The 27,025-nt window shown below is 43.8% G+C and overlaps 1 protein-coding gene across 1 annotated transcript; it reads left to right on the forward strand.

Annotated features, from left to right (window-relative positions):
• The first annotated feature begins 1,436 nt into the window (after nt 1–1,436).
• Nucleotides 1,437–26,119, forward strand: LOC123732555 (butyrophilin subfamily 1 member A1-like). The gene is made up of 8 exons (XM_045711797.1): nt 1,437–1,612; nt 2,938–2,982; nt 10,698–10,724; nt 18,395–18,751; nt 23,431–23,715; nt 23,915–24,028; nt 25,044–25,157; nt 25,846–26,119. Exons 1-8 carry the CDS (start codon nt 1,588–1,590, stop codon nt 26,025–26,027), a joined length of 1,149 nt encoding a protein of 382 aa, XP_045567753.1. The 5' UTR covers nt 1,437–1,587; the 3' UTR covers nt 26,028–26,119.
• Nucleotides 26,120–27,025: the final 906 nt, after the last annotated feature.

Consider the following 27,025-nt stretch of genomic DNA (forward strand, 5'->3'; position numbering starts at 1 on the left):
CATGACTCACTCAGTTCCAGGTTGGACTACAGACTGAACATGACTCACTCAGTTCCAGGTTGGACTTCAGACTGAACATGACTCATTCAGTTCCAGGTTGGACTACAGACTGAACATGACTCACTCAGTTCCAGGTTGGACTACAGACTGAACATGACTCATTCAGTTCCAGGTTGGACTTCAGACTGAACATGACTCATTCAGTTCCAGGTTGGACTACAGACTGAACATGACTCACTCAGTTCCAGGTTGGACTACAGACTGAACATGACTCACTCAGTTCCAGGTTGGACTACAGACTGAACATGACTCATTCAGTTCCAGGTTGGACTTCAGACTAAACATGACTCACTCAGTTCCAGGTTGGACTTCAGACTAATCATGACTCACTCAGTTTCAGGTTGGACTACAGACTAAACATGACTCACTCAGTTCCAGGTTGGACTACAGACTAAACATGACTCACTCAGTTCCAGGTTGGACTACAGACTGAACATGACTCACTCAGTTCCAGGTTGGACTACAGACTGAACATGACTCACTCAGTTCCAGGTTGGACTACAGACTGAACATGACTCACTCAGTTCCAGGTTGGACTACAGACTGAACATGACTCACTCAGTTCCAGGTTGGACTACAGACTAAACATGACTCACTCAGTTCCAGGTTGGACTACAGACTGAACATGACTCACTCAGTTCCAGGTTGGACTACAGACTGAACATGACTCACTCAGTTCCAGGTTGGACTACAGACTAAACATGACTCACTCAGTTCCAGGTTGGACTTCAGATTAAACATGACTCATTCAGTTCCAGGTTGGATGGTGCTTCAGGTTTCTGTTGTTTGTTTGCCAGACCATTTGCTGTAAATCTTGGAAATAAGAATCTTTGAATCCTTCCAGGTAGTTTTGTCCAAAATCAGGTTGTAGGTTTGGAGTTTTGATTTGGAGTGAATGTTATGTTGTGGAGGGTAGTATCCTGTTTATGTCCTTGTGGAAAAATCCAGGTTTATCTAACTCTAAATCTATCTTTTTGTAAAAACATGCTGAAAAATGTGTGAGCTCACATGCAGCTGTGTCTCTCTGTCTCCATCTCTCTCTCTCTCTCTCTCTCTCTGTCGCGCTCTTTGTCTCTGTCTCTCTCTCTGTATGTATCTCCCTCTATATCTCTCTCTCTCCTTCTGTATGTATCTACCTCCCTCACTCTCTCTTTCCTCTCTCTCCCCTGTCTCTCTGTATCTATCTATCAATTCAATGGGCTTTATTGGCATGGGAAACATATGTTAACATTGCCAAAGCAAGTGAGGTAGATAATATACAAAAGTGAAATAAACAATAAAAATGAACAGTAAACATTACACTCACAGAAGTTCCAAAATAATAAAGACATTACGTTTCTCTCTCTCTCTCTCTCTCTGTCTCTGTTCTGTCTCTCTCTCTCTCTCTCTCTCACACACACACATCTTTCACACCTCTCAGTCCTTCTCAAGAGGAAGTATAGATGGGTAGAGAGGAGAGGTGGGTGGGGGGATGGACAGGCTACAAGTCACTAGAGTTTAGATACAGTTAGTGATCGACATGTTGAGATGGAACGCACCTGTCCTCTACTCTGTGAGTTGAATATTATCTAAATGGTTTAATGTCTAGATATATGTTAATATCTATATAGTTTAAAATCTACATAGGTTAAAATCTACATAGTTTAATATCTATATAGTTTAATATCTGTATAGTTTAATATACAGTTTAATATCTATATGGTTAAATATCTATATCGTTTAGTATCTATATAGTTTAATATCTGTATGGTTTAATATATCCTGTAAAAAGTGTGGTTCTAGTAAGCTAACATGTAGAATTGTTTTAGATGGTCTAGCATGGATCATTTTGAATTTCAGGACCCCTGTCTGTATATATTTTTTAATTAAATATGATTTGATAAAATATTTAATTTGGCCTGTACTACTACTACTACACCTGTGCATTGAATAACACATTCAGAAATGGCAAAAAAATACAGTCAAAAATGTTTTCATAAGGAATAAGGTTTTGGAGAGTCTGTCCTATATCTACGAGATATAAGAAAGATAAGGAAATATATTTGTATTTTCACTTTATTTATATGGGTTACCATGGGTTACCCTCAGACGAGTCCCATGAGACTTGTGGGTCGTAGAGTCTCCTCTTTCCATAGTGGGGTCATATTAGTTTGTAGCTGAGAGTCTCCCCTTTCCATAGTGGGGTCATATTAGTTTGTATCTGAGAGTCTCCCCTTTCCATAGTGGGGTCATATTAGTTTGTATCTGAGAGTCTCCTCTTTCCATAGTGGGGTCATATTAGTTTGTATCTGAGAGTCTCCCCTTTCCATAGTGGGGTCATATTAGTTTGTAGCTGAGTCTCCTCTTTCCATAGTGGGGTCATATTAGTTTATAGCTGAGAGTCTCCCCTTTCCATAGTGGGGTCATATTAGTTTGTAGCTGAGAGTCTCCCCTTTCCATAGTGGGGTCATATTAGTTTGTATCTGAGAGTCTCCTCTTTCCATAGTGGGGTCATATTAGTTTGTAGCCCAAACGGTTCAGTCGGTACAGATAGAAGTTGCGGTACTGACTTCAGATGAATCCCTTGAGACTCGTAGATGAGGAAGTCCGACATAGGAGATGTGGTGTATTGAGACGCAGCCCAATTAAAAACAGATCTCTCTTCAACTGAAGGACTTTGATGGGGATGTTTGCATTATCTTAATTATATTGGCACAGAAATGCATAAATATACAAATTAATATCTGTGATTCAGCTCAGTGTTTACATCATGTACCATAGTGATAGTTCTCTCTGTGTGTTTCAGTGTTTACATCATGTACCATAGTGATAGTTCTCTCTGTGTGTTTCAGTGTTTACATCATGTACCATAGTGATAGTTCTCTCTGTGTGTTTCAGTGCTGTTGAGTACACTGGTATACTGTAGCCTCGGACAAAGTGGAGGTGAGTACATTTATCTATATTCATCACCTGTTCTATAATAGTAACTTTTCTCTATATTCATCACCTGTTCTATAATAGTAACATTTCTCTATATTCATCACCTGTTTTATAATAGTAACATTTATCTATACTCATCACCTGTTCTATAATAGTATCATTTCTCTATATTCATCACCTGTTCTATAATAGTAACATTTCTCTTTATTTCGCTCTCTCAGCCAATCATCAGTCATTTCCCTCATCAGTCTTTTTGTAAGCGCTGTACTTGTTGAGTGATTCCTTCCTTATTAGCGTGCTGATAGTCTGCTGTCAATTTGTTTACTGTGAAATAGCATTGTATTTGGTCAATCACCATTTTTTCCAGAAGTTTACTAAGGGTTGGTATCAGGCTTATTGGTCAGCTATTTGAGCCAGTAAAGGGGGCTTTACCATTCTTGGGTAGCGGAATGACTTTAGCTTACCGCCAGGCCTGAGGGCGCACACTTTCTAGTAGGCTTAAATTGAAGACATGGCAAATAGGATTGGCAATATCGTCCACTATTATCCGCAGTAATTTTCCATCCAGACCCGGTGGCTTGTCATTGTTGATAGACAACAATCATTTCACACTGACTTTACAGAATTCAAAAGTACAATTCTTGTTCTTTCATAATTTGGTCAGATAATTGCATGTGTAGTGTCAGCATTTGTTGCTGGCATGTCATAACTAAGTTTGCTTATCTTGCCAATGAATTTCTTAGGGCTGGGACCCTTTTTTCTCAATTTCTGCCTGAATGACGTGCCCAAAGTAAACTGTCTGTTGCTGAGGCCCTGAAGCCAGGATATGAATATAATTGGTACCATTGAAAACACTTTGAAGTTTGTAGAAATGTTAAAATAATGTAGGAGAATATAACACAATAGATATGGTAGGAGAAAATACAATGAAAAACCAACCGAAATTGTTTCATTTTGAGAGACCATCCGCTTAGATTGGCAAGTATGAGGTCATTCTGAAAATTAGCTCCCTGGATGCAATTCCTGTGGCTTCCAAAGGGTGTCAGCAGTCTATGTTCCAGGTTTCAGGCTTGTAACTTCAGAAACGAAGAAGAAATATCAGTTTTAGTACAGGGACACAGTCTTGGAAATTCTGGTGTGCGCGCGCCATGAAGACAGAACGCACCTGCTAAAGTTTCCTATTGAACATACTTCTTTCCGTAACAAATATTATAGTTTGATTACATTTTAGGGTATCTGAGGAGTAAATAGAAATGTATTTTGACTTGTTGAAACAAAGTTTAGGGGTAGATTTTTGGATTCCTTTCTCTGCCTGTTGAACGAGTGGATTACTCAAATTGATGGCGCCAACTAAACAGACTTTTTGGGATATAAAGAAGGATTTTATCTAACATAATGACACTACATGTTATAGCTGGGACCCTTTGGATGACAAACCAGAGGAAGAATTTCAAAAAGTAAATGAATATTTAATCGCTATTTGTGAATTTATGAAACCTGTGCCGGTGGAAAAATATTTTGATGTGTGGCGCCGTCCTCAAACAATCACATGGCATGCTGTCGCTGTAATAGCTACTTTAAATTGGACAGTGCAGTTAGTTTAACCTCTTACATCTAGACGATCCGCTAGCGGAACACCTGCTCCAATATCCAATGATAGGCGTGGCGCGAATTACAAATTCCTCAAAAATACAAAAACTTCAATTTTTCAAACATATGACTATTTCACAGCATTTTAAAGACAAGACTCTCCTTTATCTAACCACACTGTCCGATTTCAAAAAGGCTTTACAGCGAAAGCAAAACACTAGATTATGTCAGCAGAGTACCAAGCCAGAAATAATCAGACACCCATTTTTCAAGCTAGCATATAATGTCACAAAAACCCAGAAGACAGCTAAATGCAGCACTAACCTTTGATGATCTTCATCAGATGACACACCTAGGACATTATGTTATACAATACATGCATGTTTTGTTCAATCAAGTTCATATTTATATCAAAAAACAGCTTTTTACATTAGCATGTGACGTTCAGAACTAGCATACTTCCGGGGAATTTGCTAACAATTTACTAAATTACTCACGATAAACGTTCACAAAAAGCATAACAATTATTTTAAGAATTATAGATACAGAACTCCTCTATGCACTCGATATGTCCGATTTTAAAATAGCTTTTTGGTGAAAGCACATTTTGCAATATTCTAAGTACATAGCCCAGCCATCACAGGCTAGCTATTTAGACACCCGGCAAGTTTAGCACTCACCAAAATCAGATTTACTATTATAAAAGTTTGATTACCTTTTGTTGTCTTCATCAGAATGCACTCCCAGGACTGCTACTTCAATAACAAATGTTGGTTTGGTCCAAAATAATCCATCGTTATATCCGAATAGCGGCGTTTTGTTCGTGCGTCCCAGACACTATCCGAAATGGTAAATCAGGGTCATGCGCATGGCGCAATTCGTGACAAAAAAAAATCTAAATATTCCATTACCGTACTTCGAAGCATGTCAACCGCTGTTTAAAATCCATTTTTATGCAATTTATCTCGTAAAAAAGCGATAATATTCCGACCGGAAATCTCCTTTTCGGCAAACAGAGGAAAAATCACAAAGACGGGGGCGGGCATGCGCCTAAGCCCACAGTCCCTTGATCGGCCACTTGAGAAAGGCGATAATGTGTTTCAGCCTGGGGCTGGGATGACGACATTCAGGTTTTTCCCGGGCTCTGAGCGCCCATGGAAGACGTAGGAAGTGTCACGTTAGAGCAGAGATCCTTTGTAAAAGATAGAGATGGCAAAGAAGTTCAAGAAATGGTCAGACAGGCCACTTCCTGTAAAGGAATCTCTCAGGTTTTGACCTGCCATTTGAGTTCTGTTATACTCACAGACACCATTCAAACAGTTTTAGAAACTTTGGAGTGTTTTCTCTCCAAAGTCAATAATTATATGCATATTCTAGTTACTGGGCAGGAGTAGTAACCAGATTAAATCGGGTACGTTTTTTATCCAGCCGTGAAAATACTGCCCCCTAGCCATAACAGGTTAATGGGTGCATGCTTATTAGTAACTGGAGTAAGTAATTTCATAAATATGTCAAGTGCAGCGTCTGGTTGCTCCTCATTACACACCACAGTCCAGCAAATATTATTTACATTGTCAACATATGAATCACTACTAATACTTATTGTATGACCTCTTATACACTATATTATGCCCAGCCTTTGGAACTTTGGTTTTCCTATATATGGCTACTATGTTGTGATCACTACATCCTGTGATCTGGAAACTGTTTTAAAGCTAATTTCTGCAGCATTAGTAAAGATGTGATCAAGATGTTGATGATTTCATAGAAATCATCTTAACTAACTCGCCCTCCAAATACACCTCTGCTGTTTTCAATCAAGATCTCAGCGATCACTGCCTCATTGCCTGCATCCGTAATGGGTCTGCGATCAAACGACCACCCCTCATCACTGTCAAACGCTCCCTAAAACACTTCTGCGAGCAGGCCTTTCTAATCGACCTGGCCGGGGTATCCTGGAATGATATTGACCTCATCCTGACAGTAGAGGATGCCTGGTTATTCTTTAAAAGTGCCTTCCTCACCATCTTAAATAAGCATGCCCCATTCAAAAAATGTAGAACCAGGAATAGATATAGCCCTTGGTTCACTCCAGACCTGTCTGCCCTTGACCAGCACAAAAACATCCTGTGGCGTTCTGCATTAGCATCGAATAGCCCCCGCGATATGCAACTTTTCAGGGAAGTTAGGAGCCAATATACACAGGCAGTTAGGAAAGCTAAGGCTAGCTTTTTCAATGAGAAATTTGCATCCTGTAGCACAAACTCAAAAAAGTTCTGGGACTGTAAAGTCCATGGAGAATAGGAGCATCTCCTCCCAGCTGCCCACTGAACTGAGGCTAGGAAACACTGTTACCACCTATAAATCCACTATAATTGAGAATTTCAATAAGGAGGTTTTGTCTAGTTTAAATTTTCTATGTTGTGTGGTTCTGGTTAATGTTGGGGATCATATTTAAGTAGTTGTTTTTCCCACCTGGGTTTGTGGGAGATTATTTTGAGTTAGTGTATGTTGCACCTCTTCATCACGGTTTGCTGTTTTGTTTAGTAGTTTATTTGTATTTCTTGTATAGTTTCACAGTTAAAATAAAATGTGGAACGAGCCACACGCTTTGGTCTCATTCCGACAAACGACATGACACGCCCTGACCTTAGAGCCTTTTTATTCTCTATTTTGGTTAGGTCATGGTGTGACTAGGGTGGGTACTCTAGTTTTTTGTATTTCTATGTTGGCCTGGTATGGTTCCCAATCAGAGGCAGCTGTCTATCATTGTCTCTGATTGGGGATCATATTTAGGCAGCCTTTTCCCACCTGTTTGTGGGATCTTGTTTTTTGGTACTGTGCTGTTTAGCCCTACTAAACGCTACGTTTCGTTTGTTTTAGTTTTTTTCGGTGTTCCTTGGTCCTACCATCCTTCCAACAACGATCGTAACACAGACAATCTAGACAATCTGGACCCGTCTTTTCTAAAATTATCTGCCGAAATTGTTGCAACCCCTATTACTAGCCTGTTCAACCTCTCTTTCGTATCGTCTGAGATTCCCATAGATTGGAAAGCTGCCGCGGTCATTAGAATCCCACCGCACCTTCTCTGCTATGCAATCTGGTTTCAGAGCTGGTCATGGGTGCACCTCAGCCACGCTCAAGGTCCTACACGACATCATAACCGCCATCGATAAGAGACATTAATGTGCAGCCGTATTCATTGACCTGGCCAAGGCTTTCGACTCTGTCAATCACCACATTCTTATCAGCAGACTCAACAGCCTTGGTTTCTCAAATGACTGCCTCGCCTGGTTCACCAACTACTTCTCTGATAGAGTTCAGTATGTCAAATCGGAGGGCCTGTTGTCCGGACCTCTGGTAGTCTCTAAGGGGGTGCCACAGGGTTCAATTCTAGGGCCGACTCTTTTCTGTGTTTACATCAATGATGTCGCTCTTGCTGCTGGTGATCCTCTGATCCACCTCTACACAGACAACACCATTCTGTATACTTCTGGCCCTTCTTTGGACACTGTTAACTAACCTCCAGATGAGCTTCGATGCCATACATTTCTCCTTCCGTGGCCTCCAACTGCTCTTAAATGCAAGTAAAACTAAATGCATGCTCTTCAACCGACCACTGCTCGCACCTGCCCGCCCGTCCAGCATCACTACTCTGGACGGTTCTGACTTAGAATATGTTGACAACTACAAATACCTAGGTGTCTGGTTAGACTAAACTTCCAGACTCACATTAAGCATCTCCAATTCAAAATTAAATCTAGAATCAGCTTCCTATTTCGCAACAAAGCAACCTTCACTCATGCTGCCAAACATACCCTCGTAAAACTGACCATCCTACCGATCCTCGACTTTGGCGATGTAATTTATAAAATAGCCTCCAACACCCTACTCAACAAATTGGATGCAGTCTATCACAGTGCCATCCGTTTTGTCACCAAAGCCCGATATACTACCCACCACTGCGACCTGTACGCTCTTGTTGGCTGGCCCTCGCTTCATACTCGTCGCCAAACCCACTGGCTCCAGGTCATCTACAAGTCTCTGATAGGTAAAGCACCGCCTTATCTCAGCTCACTGGTCACCATAGCAGCACCCACTCATAGCACGTGCTCCAGCAGGTTTATCTCTCTGGTCACACCAAAAGCCAATTCCTCCTTTGGCCGCCTTTCCTTCTATTTCTCTGCTGCCAATGACTGGAACGAACTGCAAAGATCTCTGAAGCTGGAGACTCTTACCTCACTCACTAACTATAAGCACCAGCATTCACAGATCACTGCACCTGTACATAGCCCATCTGTAAACAGCCCATCGAACTACCACATCCCCATCTGTATTTATTTATTTATCTGGCTCCTTTGAACCCCATTATCTCTACTTGCACATCATCATCTGCACATCTACCATTCCAGTGTTTAATTGCTATATTGTAATTACTTCGCCACCATGGCCTACAGTGAGGGAAAAAAGTATTTGATACCCTGCTGATTTTGTACGTTTGCCCACTGACAAAGAAATGATCAGTCTATCATTTTCATTTTCAGGTTTATTTGAACAGTGAGAGACAGAATAACAACAACAAAAAATCCTGAAAAACGCATGTCAAAAATGTTATAAAATGAGGGAAATAAGTATTTGACCCACTCTCAATCAGAAAGATTTCTGGCTCCCAGGTGTCTTTTATACAGGTAACGAGCTGAGATTAGGAGCACACTCTTAATGGGAGTGCTCCTCATCTCAGTTTGTTACCTGTATAAAAGATACCTGTCCACAGAGGCAATCAATCAATCAGATTCCAAACTCTCCACCATGGCCAAGACCAAAGAGCTCTCCAAGCTTTATTTATTGTTAACAAACTGCTCTGAAAACTGCTCTGAATACAGGAAGGTTATATAGTTTACCACCATCTGATCTAGTCAGAATACAGGAAGGTTATATAGTTTACCACCATCTGATCTAGTCAGAATACAGGAAGGTTATATAGTTTAACACCATCTGATCTAGTCAGAATAGAGGAAGGTTATATAGTTTACCACCATCTGATCTAGTCAGAATACAGGAAGGTTATATAGTTTACCACCATCTGATCTAGTCAGAATACAGGAAGGTTATATAGTTTACCACCATCCGATCTAGTCAGAAAACAGGAAGGTTATATAGTATAATACCATCTGATCTAGTCAGAATAAAGGAAGGTTATATGCAGTGGTTCCTCCTATAAAAGTTGCGAGTTTACACCACGGGACTTAGAGGTACCCAGCATCACCATGTCATTGCTCCAGACCACCACAAGGGGGAGTTAGAGGTACCCAGCATCACAGCTTCATTGCTCCAGACCACCACAAGGGGGGAGTTAGAGGTACCCAGCATCACCGCTTCATTGCTCCAGACCACCACAAGGGGGGAGTTAGAGCACTCATTATGCATTTTGGTCCCAAGGTTTTTATATGCCCAATCATATCCAGTGGTTCAAATGACACATTTTGACGCGAGCCACCCGTTCCTGGTGATTTTCTTCAGCAAAGATAGCAGACAAAACATTACAGAGGAAGCTAATTTAAGTAGTTATAACGTCATAACGAGTCAAGAAAAATATTTACAATTGAGAAGAATATGTTAGTTAATGTAGAGACAAACGATTGTGCATATATGTTTGTAATAAAGTTAATTTATGAAAATCGCTATTAAGCAAGTTTTTTTTCAGCCATATCCAATACCAGGAGTATCAAACTACATTCTGTGAATGATGTATTACACTTCAACAGTGTTTCACCTTTAAAAGTTGCGAGTTTACACCAGACCAGAGCATCATGTTATACTGTGAAATGTGTCGTCCGGCAGGCCTTGTGTTTAAAATAAATATAAATATAAAAATATAGGACAAAACACACATCACGACAAGAGAGACAACACAACACTACATACAGAGATACCTAAGACAACAACATAGCATGGTAGCAACACATGCTAACACAGCATGGTAGCAACACAGCATGGTAGAAACACATGACACAGCATGGTAGCAACACATAACACAGCATGGTAGCAACACATAACATGGTACAAACATTATTGAGCACAGACAACATGTCTTCTAAATGACTGTTTTTTCTTATCATCCACAGCTGGTATATATGATGAAGACAGCTTTGGTAAGTAGTGTGGTTGTACTGGCTGTACTGGGTAGAGAGGAACCAGGCTCTGAGGGGTGACCAGTCCTCTACTGGCTGTACTGGGTAGAGAGGAACCAGGCTCTGAGGGGTGACCAGTCCTCTACTGGCTGTACTGGGTAGACCAGAGGAACCAGGCTCTGAGGGGTGACCAGTCCTCTACTGGCTGTACTGGGTAGACCAGAGGAACCAGGCTCTGAGTGGTGAACAGTCCTCTACAGACTGTACTGGCTAGACCAGAGGAACCAGGCTCTGGGGGGTGACCAGTCCTCTACTGGCTGTACTGGGTAAACCAGAGAAACCAGGCTCTGAGGGGTGACCAGTCCTCTTCTGGCTGTACTGGGTAGAGAGGAACCAGGCTCTGAGGGGTGACCAGTCCTCTACTGGCTGCACTGGGTAGAGAGGAACCAGGCTCTGAGGGGTGACCAGTCCTCTACTGGCTGTACTGGGTAGAGAGGAACCAGGCTCTGAGGGGTGACCAGTCCTCTACTGGCTGTACTGGGTGGAGAGGAAACAGGCTCTGAGGGGTGACCAGTCCTCTACTGGCTGTACTGGGTAAACCAGAGGAACCAGGCTCTGAGGGGTGACCAGTCCTCTACTGGCTGTACTGGGTAGAGAGGAACCAGGCTCTGAGGGGTGACCAGTCCTCTACTGGCTGTTCCGGTTAGACCAGAGGATCCAGGCTCTGAGGGGTGACCAGTCCTCTACTGGGTGTACTGGGTAGACCAGAGGAACCAGGCTCTGAGGGGTGACCAGTCCTCTACTGGCTGCACTGGGTAGAGAGGAACCAGGCTCTGAGATGTGACCAGTCCTCTACTGGCTGTACTGGGTAGAGAGGAACCAGGCTCTGAGGGGTGACCAGTCCTCTACTGGCTATACTGGGTAAACCAGAGGAACCAGGTTCTGAGGGGTGACCAGTCCTCTACTGGCTGCACTGGGTAGAGAGGAACAAGGCTCTAAGGGGTGACCAGTCCTCTACTGGCTGTACTGGGTAGAGTGGAACCAGGCTCTGAGAAGTGACCAGTCCTCTACTGGCTGTACTGGGTAGAGAGGAATCAGGCTCTGAGGGGTGACCAGCACTCTACTGGCTGTACTGGTTAGACCAGAGGATCCAGGCTCTGAGGGGTGACCAGTCCTCTACTGGCTGTACTGGGAAGAGAGGAACCAGGCTCTGAGGGGTGACCAGTCCTCTACTGGCTGTACTGGGTAGACCAGAGGAACCAGGCTCTGAGGGGTGACCAGTCCTCTACTGGCTATACTGGGTAAACCAGAGGAACCAGGCTCTGAGGGGTGACCAGTCCTCTACTGGCTGCACTGGGTAGAGAGGAACAAGGCTCTGAGGGGTGACCAGTCCTCTACTGGCTGTACTGGGTAGAGTGGAACCAGGCTCTGAGGGGTGACCAGTCCTCTACTGGCTGTACTGGGTAGAGAGGAACCAGATTCTGAGGGGTGACCAGCCCTCTACTGGCTGTACTGGTTAGACCAGAGGATCCAGGCTCTGAGGGGTGACCAGTCCTCTACTGGATGTACTGGGAAGAGAGGAACCAGGCTCTGAGGGGTGACCAGTCCTCTACTGGCTGCACTGGGTAGAGAGGAACAAGGCTCTGAGGGGTGACCAGTCCCTCTACTGGCTGTACTGGGTAGAGTGGAACCAGGCTCTGAGGGGTGACCAGTCCTCTACTGGCTGTACTGGGTAGAGAGGAATCAGATTCTGAGGGGGTGACCAGCCCTCTACTGGCTGTACTGGTTAGACCAGAGGATCCAGGCTCTGAGGGGTGACCAGTCCTCTACTGGATGTACTGGGAAGAGAGGAACCAGGCTCCGAGGGGTGACCAGTCCTCTACTGGCTGTACTGGGTAGACCAGAGGAACCAGGCTCTGAGGGGTGACCAGTCATCTACTGGCTGTACTGGGTAAACCAGAGGAACCAGGCTCTGAGGGGTGACCAGTCCTCTACTGGCTGCACTGGGTAGAGAGGAACCAGGCTCTGAGGTGTGACCAGTCCTCTACTGGCTGTACTGGGTAGAGTGGAACCAGGCTCTGAGGGGTGACCAGTCCTCTACTGGCTGCACTGGTTAGACCAGAGGATCCAGGCTCTGAGGGGTGACCAGTCCTCTACTGGCTGTACTGGGTAGAGAGTAACCAGGCTCTGAGGGGTGACCAGTCCTCTACTGGCTGTACTGGGTAGACCAGAGGAACCAGGCTCTGAGGGGTGACCAGTCCTCTACTGGCTGTACTGGGTAGACAAGAGGAACCAGGCTCTGAGGGGTGACCAGTCCTCTACTAGCTGTGCTGAGTAAACCAGAGGAACCAGGCTCTGAGGGGTGACCAGTCCTCTACTGGCTGTACTGGGTAGAGAGGAACCAGGCTCTGAGGGGTGACCAGTCCTCTACTGGCTGCACTGGGTGGAGAGGAACCAGGCTCTGAGGGGTGACCAGTCCTCTACTGGCTGTACTGGGTAGACCAGAGGAACCAGGCTCTGAGGGGTGGCCAGTCCTCTACTGGCTGTACTGGGTAGAGAGGAACCAGGCTCTGAGGGGTGACCAGTCCTCTACTGGCTGTACTGGGTAGAGAGGAACCAGGCTATGAGGGGTGACCAGTCCTCTACTGGCTGTACTGGGTAGACCAGAGAAACCAGGCTCTGAGGGCTGGCCAGTCCTCTACTGGCTGTACTGGGTAGAGAGGAACCAGGCTCTGAGGGGTGACCAGTCCTTTACTGGCTGTACTGGGTAGAGAGGAACCAGGCTCTGAGGGGTGACCAGTCCTCTCCTGGCTGTACTGGGTAGACCAGAGGAACCAGGCTCTGAGGGGTGACCAGTCCTCTACTGGCTGTACTGGGTAGACCAGAGTAACCAGGCTCTGAGGGCTGGCCAGTCCTCTACTGGCTGTACTGGGTAGAGAGGAACCAGGCTCTGAGGGGTGACCAGTCCTCTACTGGCTGTACTGGGTAGAGAGGAACCAGGCTCTGAGGGGTGGCCAGTCCTCTACTGGCTGTACTGGGTAGAGAGGAACCAGGCTCTGAGGGGTGACCAGTCCTCTACTGGCTGTACTGGGTAGACCAGAGGAACCAGGCTCTGAGGCGTGACCAGTCCTCTACTGGCTGTAATGTGTCGTGTCTTTGGCATCATTAAAACTTTGCTTTCAATGATACCGAATTCATAGCTGCAGACTAGTATTTAATATCAAAGACTTGTTCTTATTCTGTCGGTATCGATAATCTAAGAGTTTAACCACGTGATATGGTTAAAAGATTCAGCCATCTACTCAAACCTTAGCTTATACTCAGGTTCATGGTCTCTACTCAAACCTTTGCCCTCTCTTGGTAAGCTGGTATGCAACCTTTAGCCATCTCGTAATTGAGGTAAGCTCGGTCTGGTCTCAAACCTTGGCCCTCTCGTTATCGAGGTAAGCTGGTCTGGTCTCCAACCTTGGCCCTCTCGTTATCGAGGTAAGCTGGTCTGGTCTGCAACCTTGGCCCTCTCGTTATCGAGGTAGGCTGGTCTGCAACCTTTAGCCGTCTCGTAATTGAGGTAAGTTGGTCTGGTCTCAAACCTTGGCCCTCTCGTTATCGAGGTAAGCTGGTCTGGTCTGCAACCTTTAGTCATCTCGTAATTGAGGTAAGCTGGTCTGGTCTCAAACCTTGGCCCTCTCGTTATCGAGGTAAGCTGGTCTGGTCTGCAACCATGGCCCTCTCATTATCGAGGTAAGCTGGTATGGTCTCCATCCTTGGCCCTCTCGTTATCAAGGTAAGCTGGTCTGGTCTCAAACCTTGGCCCTCTCGTTATCGAAGTAAGCTGGTCTGGTCTCCAACCTTGGCCCTCTCGTTATCGAGGTAAGCTGGTCTGGTCTCCAACCTTGGCCCTCTCGTTATCGAGGTAGGCTGGTCTGGTCTGCAACTTTGGCCCTCTCGTTATCGAGGTAAGCTGGTCTGGTCTCAAACATTGGCCCTCTCGTTATCGAGGTAAGCTGGTCTGGTCTCAAACCTTGGCCCTCTCGTTATCGAGGTAAGCTGGTCTGGTCTCCAACCTTGGCCCTCTTGTTATCGAGGTAAGCTGGTCTGGTCTCAAACCTTGGCCCTCTCGTTATCGAGGTAAGCTGGTCTGGTCTCCAACCTTGGCCCTCTCGTTATCGAGGTAAGCTCGGTCTAATCTCAAACCTTGGCCCTCTCGTTATCGAGGTAGGCTGGTCTGGTCTCAAACCTTGGCCCTCTCGTTATCGAGGTAGGCTGGTCTGGTCTCAATCCTTGGCCCTCGCGTTATCGAGGTAGGCTGAAGTGGGAAAACCCAGGTGGGGGTTTCATTCGGAACATCAAAAAGGGCTTTCTCATGACGCCAGGTCCTGTCTGTGCCCCTGGGGGCGTGCCAATGACTTAGTGAAACTTTAAACAGAAATACAATTCTCTCACATTAACATCATTATTACATAGCATCCCATCATCTCACGAATAGGCTATATACAGGGGGTACCGGTACAGAGTCAATGTGGAGGCTATATACAGGGGGTACCGGTACAGTGTCAACGTGGAGGCTATATACAGTGGGTACAGAATCAATGTGGAGGCTATATACAGGGGGTACAGAATCAATGTGGAGGCTATATACAGGGGGTACAGAGTCAATGTGGAGGCTATATACAGGGGGTACAGGTACAGAGTCTATGTGGAGGCTATATACAGGGGGTACCGGTACAGAATCAATGTGGAAGCTATATACAGGGGGGTACCGGTACAGAGTCAATGTGCGGGGCACCAGATAGTCGAGGTAATTGAGGTAGTATGTACATGTAGGTAGAGTTAGTAAAGTGACTGTGCATAGATAATAACAGAGAGTAGCAGGTGTATTATGAAGTGTTGTTCCAGCTGATACAACAGGTGTTATATGAAGTGTTGTTCCAGCTGATACAACAGGTGTTATATGAAGTGTTGTTCCAGCTGATACAACAGGTGTATTATGAAGTGTTGTTCCAGCTGATACAACAGGTGTATTATGAAGTGTTGTTCCAGCTGATACAACAGGTGTATTATGAAGTGTTGTTCCAGCTGATACAACAGGTGTATTATGAAGTGTTGTTCCAGCTGATACAACAGGTGTTATATGAAGTGTTGTTCCAGCTGATACAACAGGTGTTATATGAAGTGTTGTTCCAGCTGATACAACAGGTGTTATGAAGTGTTGTTCCAGCTGATACAACAGGTGTATTATGAAGTGTTGTTCCAGCTGATACAACAGGTGTATTATGAAGTGTTGTTCCAGCTGATAAACAGGTGTATTATGAAGTGTTGTTCCAGCTGATACAACAGGTGTTATATGAAGTGTTGTTCCAGCTGATACAACAGGTGTATTATGAAGTGTTGTTCCAGCTGATACAACAGGTGTTATATGAAGTGGTGTACCAGCTGATACAACAGGTGTTATATGAAGTGTTGTTCCAGCTGATACAACAGGTGTTATATGAAGTGTTGTTCCAGCTGATACAACAGGTGTATTATGAAGTGTTGTTCCAGCTGATACAACAGGTGTTATATGAAGTGTTGTTCCAGCTGATACAACAGGTGTATTATGAAGTGTTGTTCCAGCTGATACAACAGGTGTTATATGAAGTGTTGTTCCAGCTGATACAACAGGTGTATTATGAAGTGTTGTACCACAGCACCTTGGTAATGGATGCAGTTGACTATTGATAAAGAACCTGCTGTCCATTAAAGTGGCAATCTGCAGTTGCTACATTAATTTCTGTAGTTAATGATCCAGTGTTTTCAGACCCCTTGACTTGTTCCACATTTTGTTACGTTACAGCCTTATTTGAAAATGTATTTAAAAAATAAACATATTCTCATCAATCTGTACACAATACCCCATAATGACAAAGCGAAAACAGGTTTTTATTTATTTTTGCAAATGTATATAAAAATATATATATAATTACCTTTTTCACGGCGCAACTAGAGAATATTACCAACCCCTAATCTTTGTAATTTTTTAAACGCATTTTGGAGATAAAAGAGCCCGTTTTTTTATTGTTAACAAACTGCTCTGAATGACGTGTCTCAAATGCATAACATTATCAAATATAATAGCTTAGCATAACATTAACAAATATAATAGCTTCGTACAACATTATCAAATATAATAGCTTAGCATAACATTATCAAATATAATAGCTTAGCATAGCATTATCAAATATAATAGCTTAGCATAACATTATCAAATATAATAGCTTAGCATAACATTATCAAATATAATAGCTTAGCATAACATTATCAAATATAATAGCTTAGCATAACGTTATCAAATATAATAGCTTAGCATAGCATTATCAAATATAATACCTTAGCATAGCATTATCAAATATAATAGCTTAGCATAGCATTATCAAATATAATAGCTTAGCATAACATTATCAAATATAATAGCTTAGCATAACATTATCAAATATAATAGCTTAGCATAACATTATCAAATATAATAGCTTAGCATAACATTATCAAATATAATAGCTTAGCATAACATTACATCAAAACACCACATAATTTCTAATGAGATTTAAATAGTCTGAATAGTCCAAACTCAACAGCTCCACTAGGCAGAATGCACTTAGATTGAAACAGAATACAGGAAGATTATAGTTTGTTAACACTGGCTGGCTTGTGTGTGTGGGGGTGGGGGCAATGTACTGTCTGTGGTGAGGGGTGTGGGACATTATACTGTCAGGGATGAGGGGTCTGGGGCAATGTACTGTCTGGGATGAGGGGTGTGTGGGACAATGTACTGTCTGGGATGAGGGGTGTGTGGGACAATGCATCAATGTTTGACTTGCTGTGAATTGAAGTGTAGCGCATTGAGGGCTGTATGGGAGCGGGACAAAATTAATTTCATTTCTTTGGCCTATTTATTGCCTTACCTCCTCACGCCATTTGCACACACTGTATATAGACTTTCTTTTTCCGATTGTGTTATTGACTGTACGCTTGTTTATTCAATGTGTAACTCTGTGTTGTTTTTGTTGCACTGCTTTGCTTTATCTTGGCCAGGTCGCAGTTGTAAATGAGAACCTGGATTCACCTGGTCAGTCTGTCATGGAAAGAGCAGGTGTTCATAATGCTTTGTTAACTCAGTGTATAGTTTCTAATGGCAGCCTGCAGTACCCTGGTTGGCCTTCAACTGGAGTTACTTAATGAGAGGGGGCAGCACTGAGCTAGCCTGCATGTTATGTCTAATGGCAGCCTGCAGTACATCAGTTGGCCATCCACTGGAGTTACTTAATGAGAGGGGGCAGCACTGAGCTAGCCTGTAACGTCACTTCCTGGAGTATTACATTTACATTTTAGTCATTTAGCAGACACTCTTATCCAGAGCGCCTTACAGTAGAGTGCATACATTTTTATTACATTTTTACATACTGGCCCCCCGTGGGAATCGAACCCACAACCCTGGCATTGCAAGCGCCATGCTCTACCAACTGAGCTACAGTGGGAGTATCTCAAACTGTCTACATAAATCTCCCACATGAGACGCCATTTTAACCGAGTTAATTTGGCTTCAATGCACTATTGAGTCTCCACATAGGAATGAGTGGGGTCGTATGGGCCAGAATCCATCAAACAACAGGAAGTTACCAGGTATCTTTAACTGTGTGTCATCTGTTTTTCTCCAGGGTCGTCTGGGGTTCAGGTTGTTGGACCGGCTGACCAAGTCGTTGCCTTAGCTGGTGATGACATCATTCTACCATGTTCCCTGAAACCCAGTGTCAATGCTGAGGACATGGTAGTGGAGTGGACAAGATCGAACCTGAGAAAAGAAAACGTCCATCTTTACAGTGATGGTCGAGACTCCAATGTGGAGCAGGTTCCATCCTACAGTGGAAGGACATCAATGTTTAATGAAGAACTGAAGAATGGCAACGTCTCCTTAAAGCTGACCAGAGTTACTCTCTCTGATGCTGGAAGCTATATGTGCTTCATTCCAACACTGACCAGCCAGGTGAAGGAAACCACCGTTCAACTCTTTGTTGGTGAGTCATGAATACTGGAGATGTGATCAGAGGTTGTATTGGTAAATCTGGCTAAATGATTGGCTGCTAAAATATCAACATGTCTTCCTCCCTCATCATTCCTTCCTCTGTTATAGATCATGTATTCAGCTGGTCTTCCTTCCTCTGCTATAGGTCATGTATTCAGCTGGTCTTCCTTCCTCTGTTATAGATCATGTATTCAGCTGGTCTTCCTTCCTCTGTTATAGATCATGTATTCAGCTGGTCTTCCTCTCTCATCAGTCCTTCCTCTGTTATAGATCATGTATTCAGCTGGTCTTCCTCATCATCCCTTCCTCTGTTATAGATCATGTATTCAGCTGGTCTTCCTTCCTCTGTTATAGATCATGTATTCAGCTGGTCTTCCTTCCTCATCAGTCCTTCCTCTGTTATAGATCATGTATTCAGCTGGTCTTCCTTCCTCATCAGTCCTTCCTCTGTTATAGATCATGTATTCAGCTGCTCAGCACACAGCCTTTACAACACACTCCTCACACATCCTAACCTCCCACACTGTCACACTGGCTTGTGTCCCAATATTCCTACTACCTGTTGTAGTGGCATTTGACACATTGAATTATTGATGTCATTCAAGTAAAGCTGTTGCTGGTTTAATGATTATCTCAGTGTTACATCACAATGTATTCAGGTTGATGGCATGACTTCTGACCATCTTTCTGTTAATACTGGAGTGCTGCAGGGTTCTGTTCATGACTTCTGACCATCTTTCTGTTAATACTGGAGTGCTGCAGGGTTCTGTTCATGACTTCTGACCATCTTTCTGTTAATACTGGAGTGCTGCAGGGTTCTGTTCATGACTTCTGACCATCTTTCTGTTAATACTGGAGTGCTGCAGGGTTCATGACTTCTGACCATCTTTCTGTTAATACTGGAGTGCTGCAGGGTTCTGTTCATGACTTCTGACCATCTTTCTGTTAATACTGGAGTGCTGCAGGGTTCTGTTCATGACTTCTGACCATCTTTCTGTTAATACTGGAGTGCTGCAGGGTTCTGTTCATGACTTCTGACCATCTTTCTGTTAATACTGGAGTGCTGCAGGGTTCTGTTCATGACTTCTGACCATCTTTCTGTTAATACTGGAGTGCTGCAGGGTTCTGTTCTTGGGCCGTTATTGTTCACTAGTTAAGTAATAACTTGTGTGAAAACATTGCTGATGCAAATGTCCATCTATATGAAGATGGGACATCATCTATAACCCTGATCCCACACTAGACCAGGAAGTGTTTAATGTTGTTGACTAGGTATTTCTCAAATAGCAGGAAGTGTTTAATGTTGTTGATTAGGTATGTCTCAAATAGCAGGAAGTGTTTAATGTTGTTGATTAGGCATTTCTCAAATAGCAGGAAGTGTTTAATGTTGGTGATTATGTATGTCTCAAATAGCAGGAAGTGTTTAATGTTGGTGATTATGTATGTCTCAAATAGCAGGAAGTGTTTAATGTTGTTGACTAGGTATTTCTCAAATAGCAGGAAGTGTTTAATTTTGACTAGGTATTTCTCAAATAGCAGGAAGTGTTTAATGTTGTTGATTAGGTATGTCTCAAATAGCAGGAAGTGTTTAATGTTGTTGACTAGGTATTTTTCAAATAGCAGGAAGTGTTTAATGTTGTTGATTAGGTATGTCTCAAATAGCAGGAAGTGTTGAATGTTGTTGACTAGGCATTTCTCAAATAGCAGGAAGTGTTTGTTGTCATCATCACCTCTTTCAGATCAAATTGGTCCTAAATGCAGAGAAAATCTAACTAATGGTCAAGATCAAGAAAGCAACCCTGCCTCAGATAGTCACTTATCAAAACCAGCATCATCACTACCTGCTCATCAACCCTGCCTCAGATAGTCACTTATCAAAACCAGCATCACCACTACCTGCTCATCAACCCTGCCTCAGATAGTCACTTATCAAAACCAGCATCATCACTACCTGCTCATCAACCCTGCCTCAGATATTCACTTATCAAAACCAGCATCATCACTACCTGCTCATCAACCCTGCCTCAGATAGTCACTTATCAAAACCAGCATCATCACTACCTGCTCATCAACCCTGCCTCAGATAGTCACTTATCAAAACCAGCATCATCACTACCTGCTCATCAACCCTGCCTCAGATATTGAGCAAACCTTAAAAACATGACAATGCACACACAGACACAGACACACACACAGACACACTACTTACTCATAATAATAATCATTGAATCATGAGATTTATACACTACATGACCAAAAGTATGTGGACACCTGCTATTATCTAACATTAGGTAGAAACACTACATGACCAAAAGTATGTGTTCACCTGCTCATTGAAAATCTCATTCCAAAATCAGGGTCATTAATATGGAGTTGGTCCCCTTTGCTGCTATAACAGCCTCCACTCTTCTGGGAAGGCTTTCCACTAGATGATGGAACATTGTTGTGGGGACTTTCTTCCAATCCAACCACGAGGTCAGGCACTGATGTTGGGTCGATTAGGCCTGGCTCGCTTTCCATTTCATCCCAACTGGGTTTTACATGGATAAAGAGAGAGGTGGACTCAGAGACATCAGACTAAACAAGACATGAATAAAGAGAGGGGTGGACTCAGAGACATCAGACTAAACAAGACATGGATAAAGAGAGGGGTGGACTCAGAGGGATGTATCAGGGGAGGGTTGGGATTTTAACACCACTGTATAACTGTATAACTGCCACTCTACCATGCTGCTGTTAGATTGGTAACCAACACTAGACACTCTACCATGCTGCTGTTAGATTGGTAACCAACACTAGACACTCTACCATGCTGCTGTTAGATTGGTAACCAACACTAGACACTCTACCATGCTGCTGTTAGATTGGTAACCAACACTAGACACTCTACCATGCTGCTGTTAGATTGGTAACCAACACTAGACACTCTACCATGCTGCTGTTAGATTGGTAACCAACACTAGACACTCTACCATGCTGCTGTTAGATTGGTAACCAACACTAGACACTCTACCATGCTGCTGTTAGATTGGTAACCAACACTAGACACTCTACCATGCTGCTGGAATTGAATGGCCTAGTCAAAGTCCAGACCTAATCCCAATTGAGATGTAGAGGCAGGACTTGAAACGAACAGTTCATGCTTGGAAACCCACAAATGTCGCTGAGTTAGTAGTTCTGCATGCAATAGTGGGCCAAAACTCCTCCACAGCGATGTGAGAGACTGATCAACAACTACAGGAAGCATTTGCTCATTGCAGGTAAAGGTGGCAAAACCAGTTATTGAGTGTAAGGTGGAAATTACTTTTTCACACAGGGGAATTGGGTGTTGAATAACTGTTTTAATTAAATAAGATAAGTATAGTTTTTTTGTTTGTTGTAAACTCAGGTCCCTCTGATCTAATATCAGGTTCCCTTTATCTAATATCAGGTTCCTCTGATCTAATATCAGGTTCCTCTGATCTAATATCAGGTTCCCTCTGATCTAATATCAGGTTCCTCTGATCTAATATCAGGTTCCCTCTGATCTAATATCAGGTTCCCTTTATCTAATATCAGGTTCCTCTGATCTAATATCAGGTTCCTCTGATCTAATATCAGGTTCCTCTGATCTAATATCAGGTTCCCTCTGATCTAATATCAGGTTCCTCTGATCTAATATCAGGTTCCTCTGATCTAATATCAGGTTCCTCTGATCTAATATCAGGTTCCTCTGATCTAATATCAGGTTCCCTCTGATCTAATATCAGGTTCCCTTTATCTAATATCAGGTTCCCTCTGATCTAATATCAGGTTCCTCTGATCTAATATCAGGTTCCCTTTATCTAATATCAGGTTCCCCTGATCTAATATCAGGTTCCTCTGATCTAATATCAGGTTCCCTCTGATCTAATATCAGGTTCCCTTTATCTAATATCAGGTTCCCCTGATCTAATATCAGGTTCCTCTGATCTAATATCAGGTTCCTCTGATCTAATATCAGGTTCCTCTGATCTAATATCAGGTTCCTCTGATCTAATATCAGGTTCCCTCTGATCTAATATCAGGTTCCTCTGATCTAATATCAGGTTCCTCTGATCTAATATCAGGTTCCCTCTGATCTAATATCAGGTTCCTCTGATCTAATATCAGGTTCCTCTGATCTAATATCAGGTTCCTCTGATCTAATATCAGGTTCCCTCTGATCTAATATCAGGTTCCTCTGATCTAATATCAGGTTCCCTCTGATCTAATATCAGGTTCCCTCTGATCTAATATCAGGTTCCTCTGATCTAATATCAGGTTTTGGTTGAAAATCTGATAACATTCAGTATCAAAAATATGCAAAAGTAGAGAAAATTAGAAAGGGGGAAAATACTTTCTCAGCCAGTGATCTGTTTTATCTTGTATCTGTGTAGGTGCTGTATCTCAGCCAGTGATTTGTTTTATCTTGTATCTGTGTAGGTGCTGTATCTCAGCCAGTGATCTGGTTTATCTTGTATCTGTGTAGGTGCTGTATCTCAGCCAGTGATCTGTTTTATCTGGTATCTGTGTAGGTGCTGTATCTCAGCCAGTGATCTGGTTTATCTTGTATCTGTAGGTGCTGTATCTCAGCCAGTGATCTGTTTTATCTGGTGTCTGTATAGGTGCTGTATCTCAGCCAGTGATCTGTTTTATCTGGTATCTGTGTAGGTGCTGTATCTCAGCCAGTGATATCTATTGATGGAACCAAAGGCTGGGGGGTGGTCCTGAAGTGTGAGTCTGGAGGCTGGTTTCCTGAACCTGAGATGGAGTGGCTGGACAGTTCTGGAACCATCCTCCCTGCTGATGGACCTCCAGAGAGACACAGGGACTCAGAGTGCCTCTACTCTGTGAGACGACATGTCACCGTGGACCAGACTGACACCAACAGGTTCACCTGTAGAGTTCACCAGAAGGAGATCAACCACCTGAAGGAGACAGAGATTCATGTCCCAAGTGAGGTCTTCATTGGTTAACCCAAATACCTGAGACCTCTTGTTAGTTAGACTAGTTAGTTAGACTAGTTAGTGGAGAATGGTTTCCTAGGGGATGACCTTATTGGTCTCTTTTCAGTAGTATTTATAAATGATGCTTTACTTCCTGTACAGTATATATGTAGGTGTTGTAATGGTTTGACATGGCTTCTCTGTTTCAGATGACGTGTTTCCTAAATCACACGTAGGGTTGATTGTTGGTCTAATAGCAGCAGATGTTGCATTTCTTGCAGCTTCAGCTATTAGTTTCTACATGTGGATAAAATATACTGAAGGTGAGTTTAACCTTGATCTCTGACTGGTCCTTGATGTCTCATCATTAAGAGTCCCTCAGTGTAACGGCTGTCTGAAGAGAGAGTGAACCAAAATGCAGCAGAGTTAGTGTTCATCATATTTAATTCAAACGGAACACTATACAACTACAAAACAATAAACTGACAGCCAAACAGTCCTGTCAGGTGAAACACAATGACAGAAACAATTACCCACAAAACCAAAAGGAAAAACATGCTCCTTATTTTTAACTCCCAATCAGCAACAACGAGCTTCAGCTGTGCCTGATTGGGAGCCACACACGGCCCAAAACAAAGAAATACAAAAACATAGAAAAAGGAACATAGAACGCCCACCCAATGTAACACCCTGGCCTAACCAAAATAAAGAACAAAAAAACCCTCTCTATGGCCAGGGCGTTACACTCAGTCAGAGATATTAAACATACCGAAGGTGAGTTTAACCTTGATGTCTGAATGGTCCTTGATGTCTCATCATTAAGAGTCCTCTACTGGCTGTACTGGGTAGACCAGAGGAACCAGGCTCTGAGGGGTGACCAGTCCTCTACTGACTGTACTGGGTAGACCAGAGGAACCAGGCTCTGAGGGGTGTCAAGTCCTCTACTGGCTGTACCTGGTAGACCAGAGGAACCAGGCTCTGAGGGGTGACCAGTCCTCTACTGGCTGTACCTGGTAGACCAGAGGAACCAGGCTCTGAGGGGTGACCAGTCCTCTACTGGCTGTACTGGGTAGACCAGAGGAACCAGGCTCTAAGGGGTGACCAGTCCTCTACTGGCTGTACTGGGTAGACCAGAGGATGCTTTACTTCCTGTACAGTATATATGTAGTGTTGTTGTAATGGTTTGACATGACTTCTCTGTTTCAGATGACGTGTTTCCTAAGGGATGACCTTATTGGTCTGTTTTCAGTAGTACTGTATTTATAAATGATGCTTTACTTCCTGTACAGTATATATGCAGTGTTGTTGTAATGGTTTGACATGGCTTCTCTGTTTCAGATGACGTGTTTCCTAAATCACAAGTAGGGTTGATTGTTGGTCTACTAATAGCAGCAGCTGTTGGAGTTATTGCAGCTTTAGTTGGTGTCTACATGTTGAGCAAACATAATGAAGGTGAGTTTAACCTTGATGTCTGACTGGTACTTGATGTCTCATCATTAAGAGTCCTCTACTGGCTGTACTGGGTAGAGATAAACCAGGCTCTGAGGGGTGACCAGTCCTCTACTGGCTGTACTGGGTAGACCAGAGGAACCAGGCTCTGAGGGGTGACTGGTCCTCTACTGGCTGTACTGGGTAGACCAGAGGAACCAGGCTCTGAGGGATGACCAGTCCTCTACTGGCTGTACTGGGTAGAGAGGAACCAGGCTCTGAGGGGTGACCAGTCCTCTACTGGCTGTACTGGGTAGAGAGGAACCAGGCTCTGAGGGGTGACCAGTCCTCTACTGGCTGTACTGGGTAGAGAGGAACCAGGCTCTGAGGGGTGACCAGTCCTCTACTGGCTGTACTGGGTAGAGAGGAACCAGGCTCTGATGGGTGACTAGTCCTCTACTGTCTGTACTGGGTAGAGAGGAACCAGGCTCTGAGCGGTGACCAGTCCTCTACTGGCTGTACTGGGTAGAGAGGAACCAGGCTCTGACGGGTGACCAGTTTGACATGGCTTCTCTGTTTCAGATTAGGTGTTTCCTAAGGGATGACCTTATTGGTCTGTTCAGTTGTACTGTATTTATAAATTCTGCTTTACTTCCTGTACAGTATATATGTTGTGGTGTTGTAATGGTTTGACATGGCTTCTCTGTTTCAGATGACGTGTTTCCTAAATTACAATTAGGGTTGATTGTTGGTCTACTACTAGCAGCTGTTGGACTTCTTGCAGCTTCAGCTGGTGTCTTTGGTGTCTACATGTGGAGAAAACATACTGAAGGTATATACTACTTTACTATATTACTATACTATACTGCTCAAAAAAATAAAGGGAACACTTAAACAACACAATGTAACTCCAAGTCAATCACACTTCTGTGAAATCAAACTGTCCAGTTAGGAAGCAACACTGATTGACAATAAATTTCACATGCTGTTGTGCAAATGGAATAGACAACAGGTGGAAATTATAGGCAATTAGCAAGACACCCCCAATAAAGGAGTGGTTCTGCAGGTGGGGACCACAGACCACTTCTCAGTTCCTATGCTTCCTGGCTGATGTTTTGGTCACTTTTGAATGCTGGTGGTGCTTTCACTCTAGTGGTAGCATGAGACGGAGTCTACAACCCACACAAGTGGCTCAGGTAGTGCAGCTCATCCAGGATGGCACATCAATGCGAGCTGTGGCAAGAAGGTTTGCTGTGTATGTCAGCGTAGTGTTCAGAGCATGGAGGCGCTACCAGGAGACAGGCCAGTACATCAGGAGTCGTGGAGGAGGCCGTAGGAGGGCAACAACCCAGCAGGAGGACTGCTACCCCCGCCTTTGTGCAAGGAGGAGCAGGAGGAGCACTGCCAGAGCCCTGCAAAATGACCTCCAGCAGGCCACAAATGTGCATGTGTCTGCTCAAACGGTCAGAAACAGACTCCATGAGGGTGGTATGAGGGCCCGACGTCCACAGGTGGGGGTTGTGCTTACAGCCCAACACCGTGCAGAACGTTTGGCATTTGCCAGAGAACACCAAGATTGGCAAATTCGCCACTGACGCCCTGTGTTCTTCACAGATGAAAGCAGGTTCACACTGAGCACATGTGACAGACGTGACAGTCTGGAGACGCCGGGGAGAACGTTCTGCTGCCTGCAACATCCTCCAGCATGACCGGTTTGGCGGTGGGTCAGTCATGGTGTGGGGTGGCATTTCTTTGGGGGGCCGCACAGCTCTGGCGAGATCATGTTCTCGCCAGAGGTAGCTGCCATTAGGTACCGAGATGAGATCCTCAGACCCCTTGTGAGACCATATGCTGGTGCGGTTGGCCCTGGGTTCCTTCTAATGCAAGACAAT

The sequence above is a fragment of the Salmo salar genome, unplaced genomic scaffold, assembly GCF_905237065.1.
Source record: "Salmo salar unplaced genomic scaffold, Ssal_v3.1, whole genome shotgun sequence".
Taxonomy (NCBI): domain Eukaryota; kingdom Metazoa; phylum Chordata; class Actinopteri; order Salmoniformes; family Salmonidae; genus Salmo; species Salmo salar.

Excerpts from the sequence above, each read along its gene's own strand:
- LOC123732555 (XM_045711797.1), top strand. The coding sequence starts at position 1,588 with ATGGAACGCACCTGTCCTCTACTCT. Across the intron at positions 23,716-23,914 it reads GACAGAGATTCATGTCCCAA|ATGACGTGTTTCCTAAATCA; the intron begins GTGAGGTCTTCA and ends TCTCTGTTTCAG. Across the intron at positions 25,158-25,845 it reads GTTGAGCAAACATAATGAAG|ATGACGTGTTTCCTAAATTA; the intron begins GTGAGTTTAACC and ends TCTCTGTTTCAG.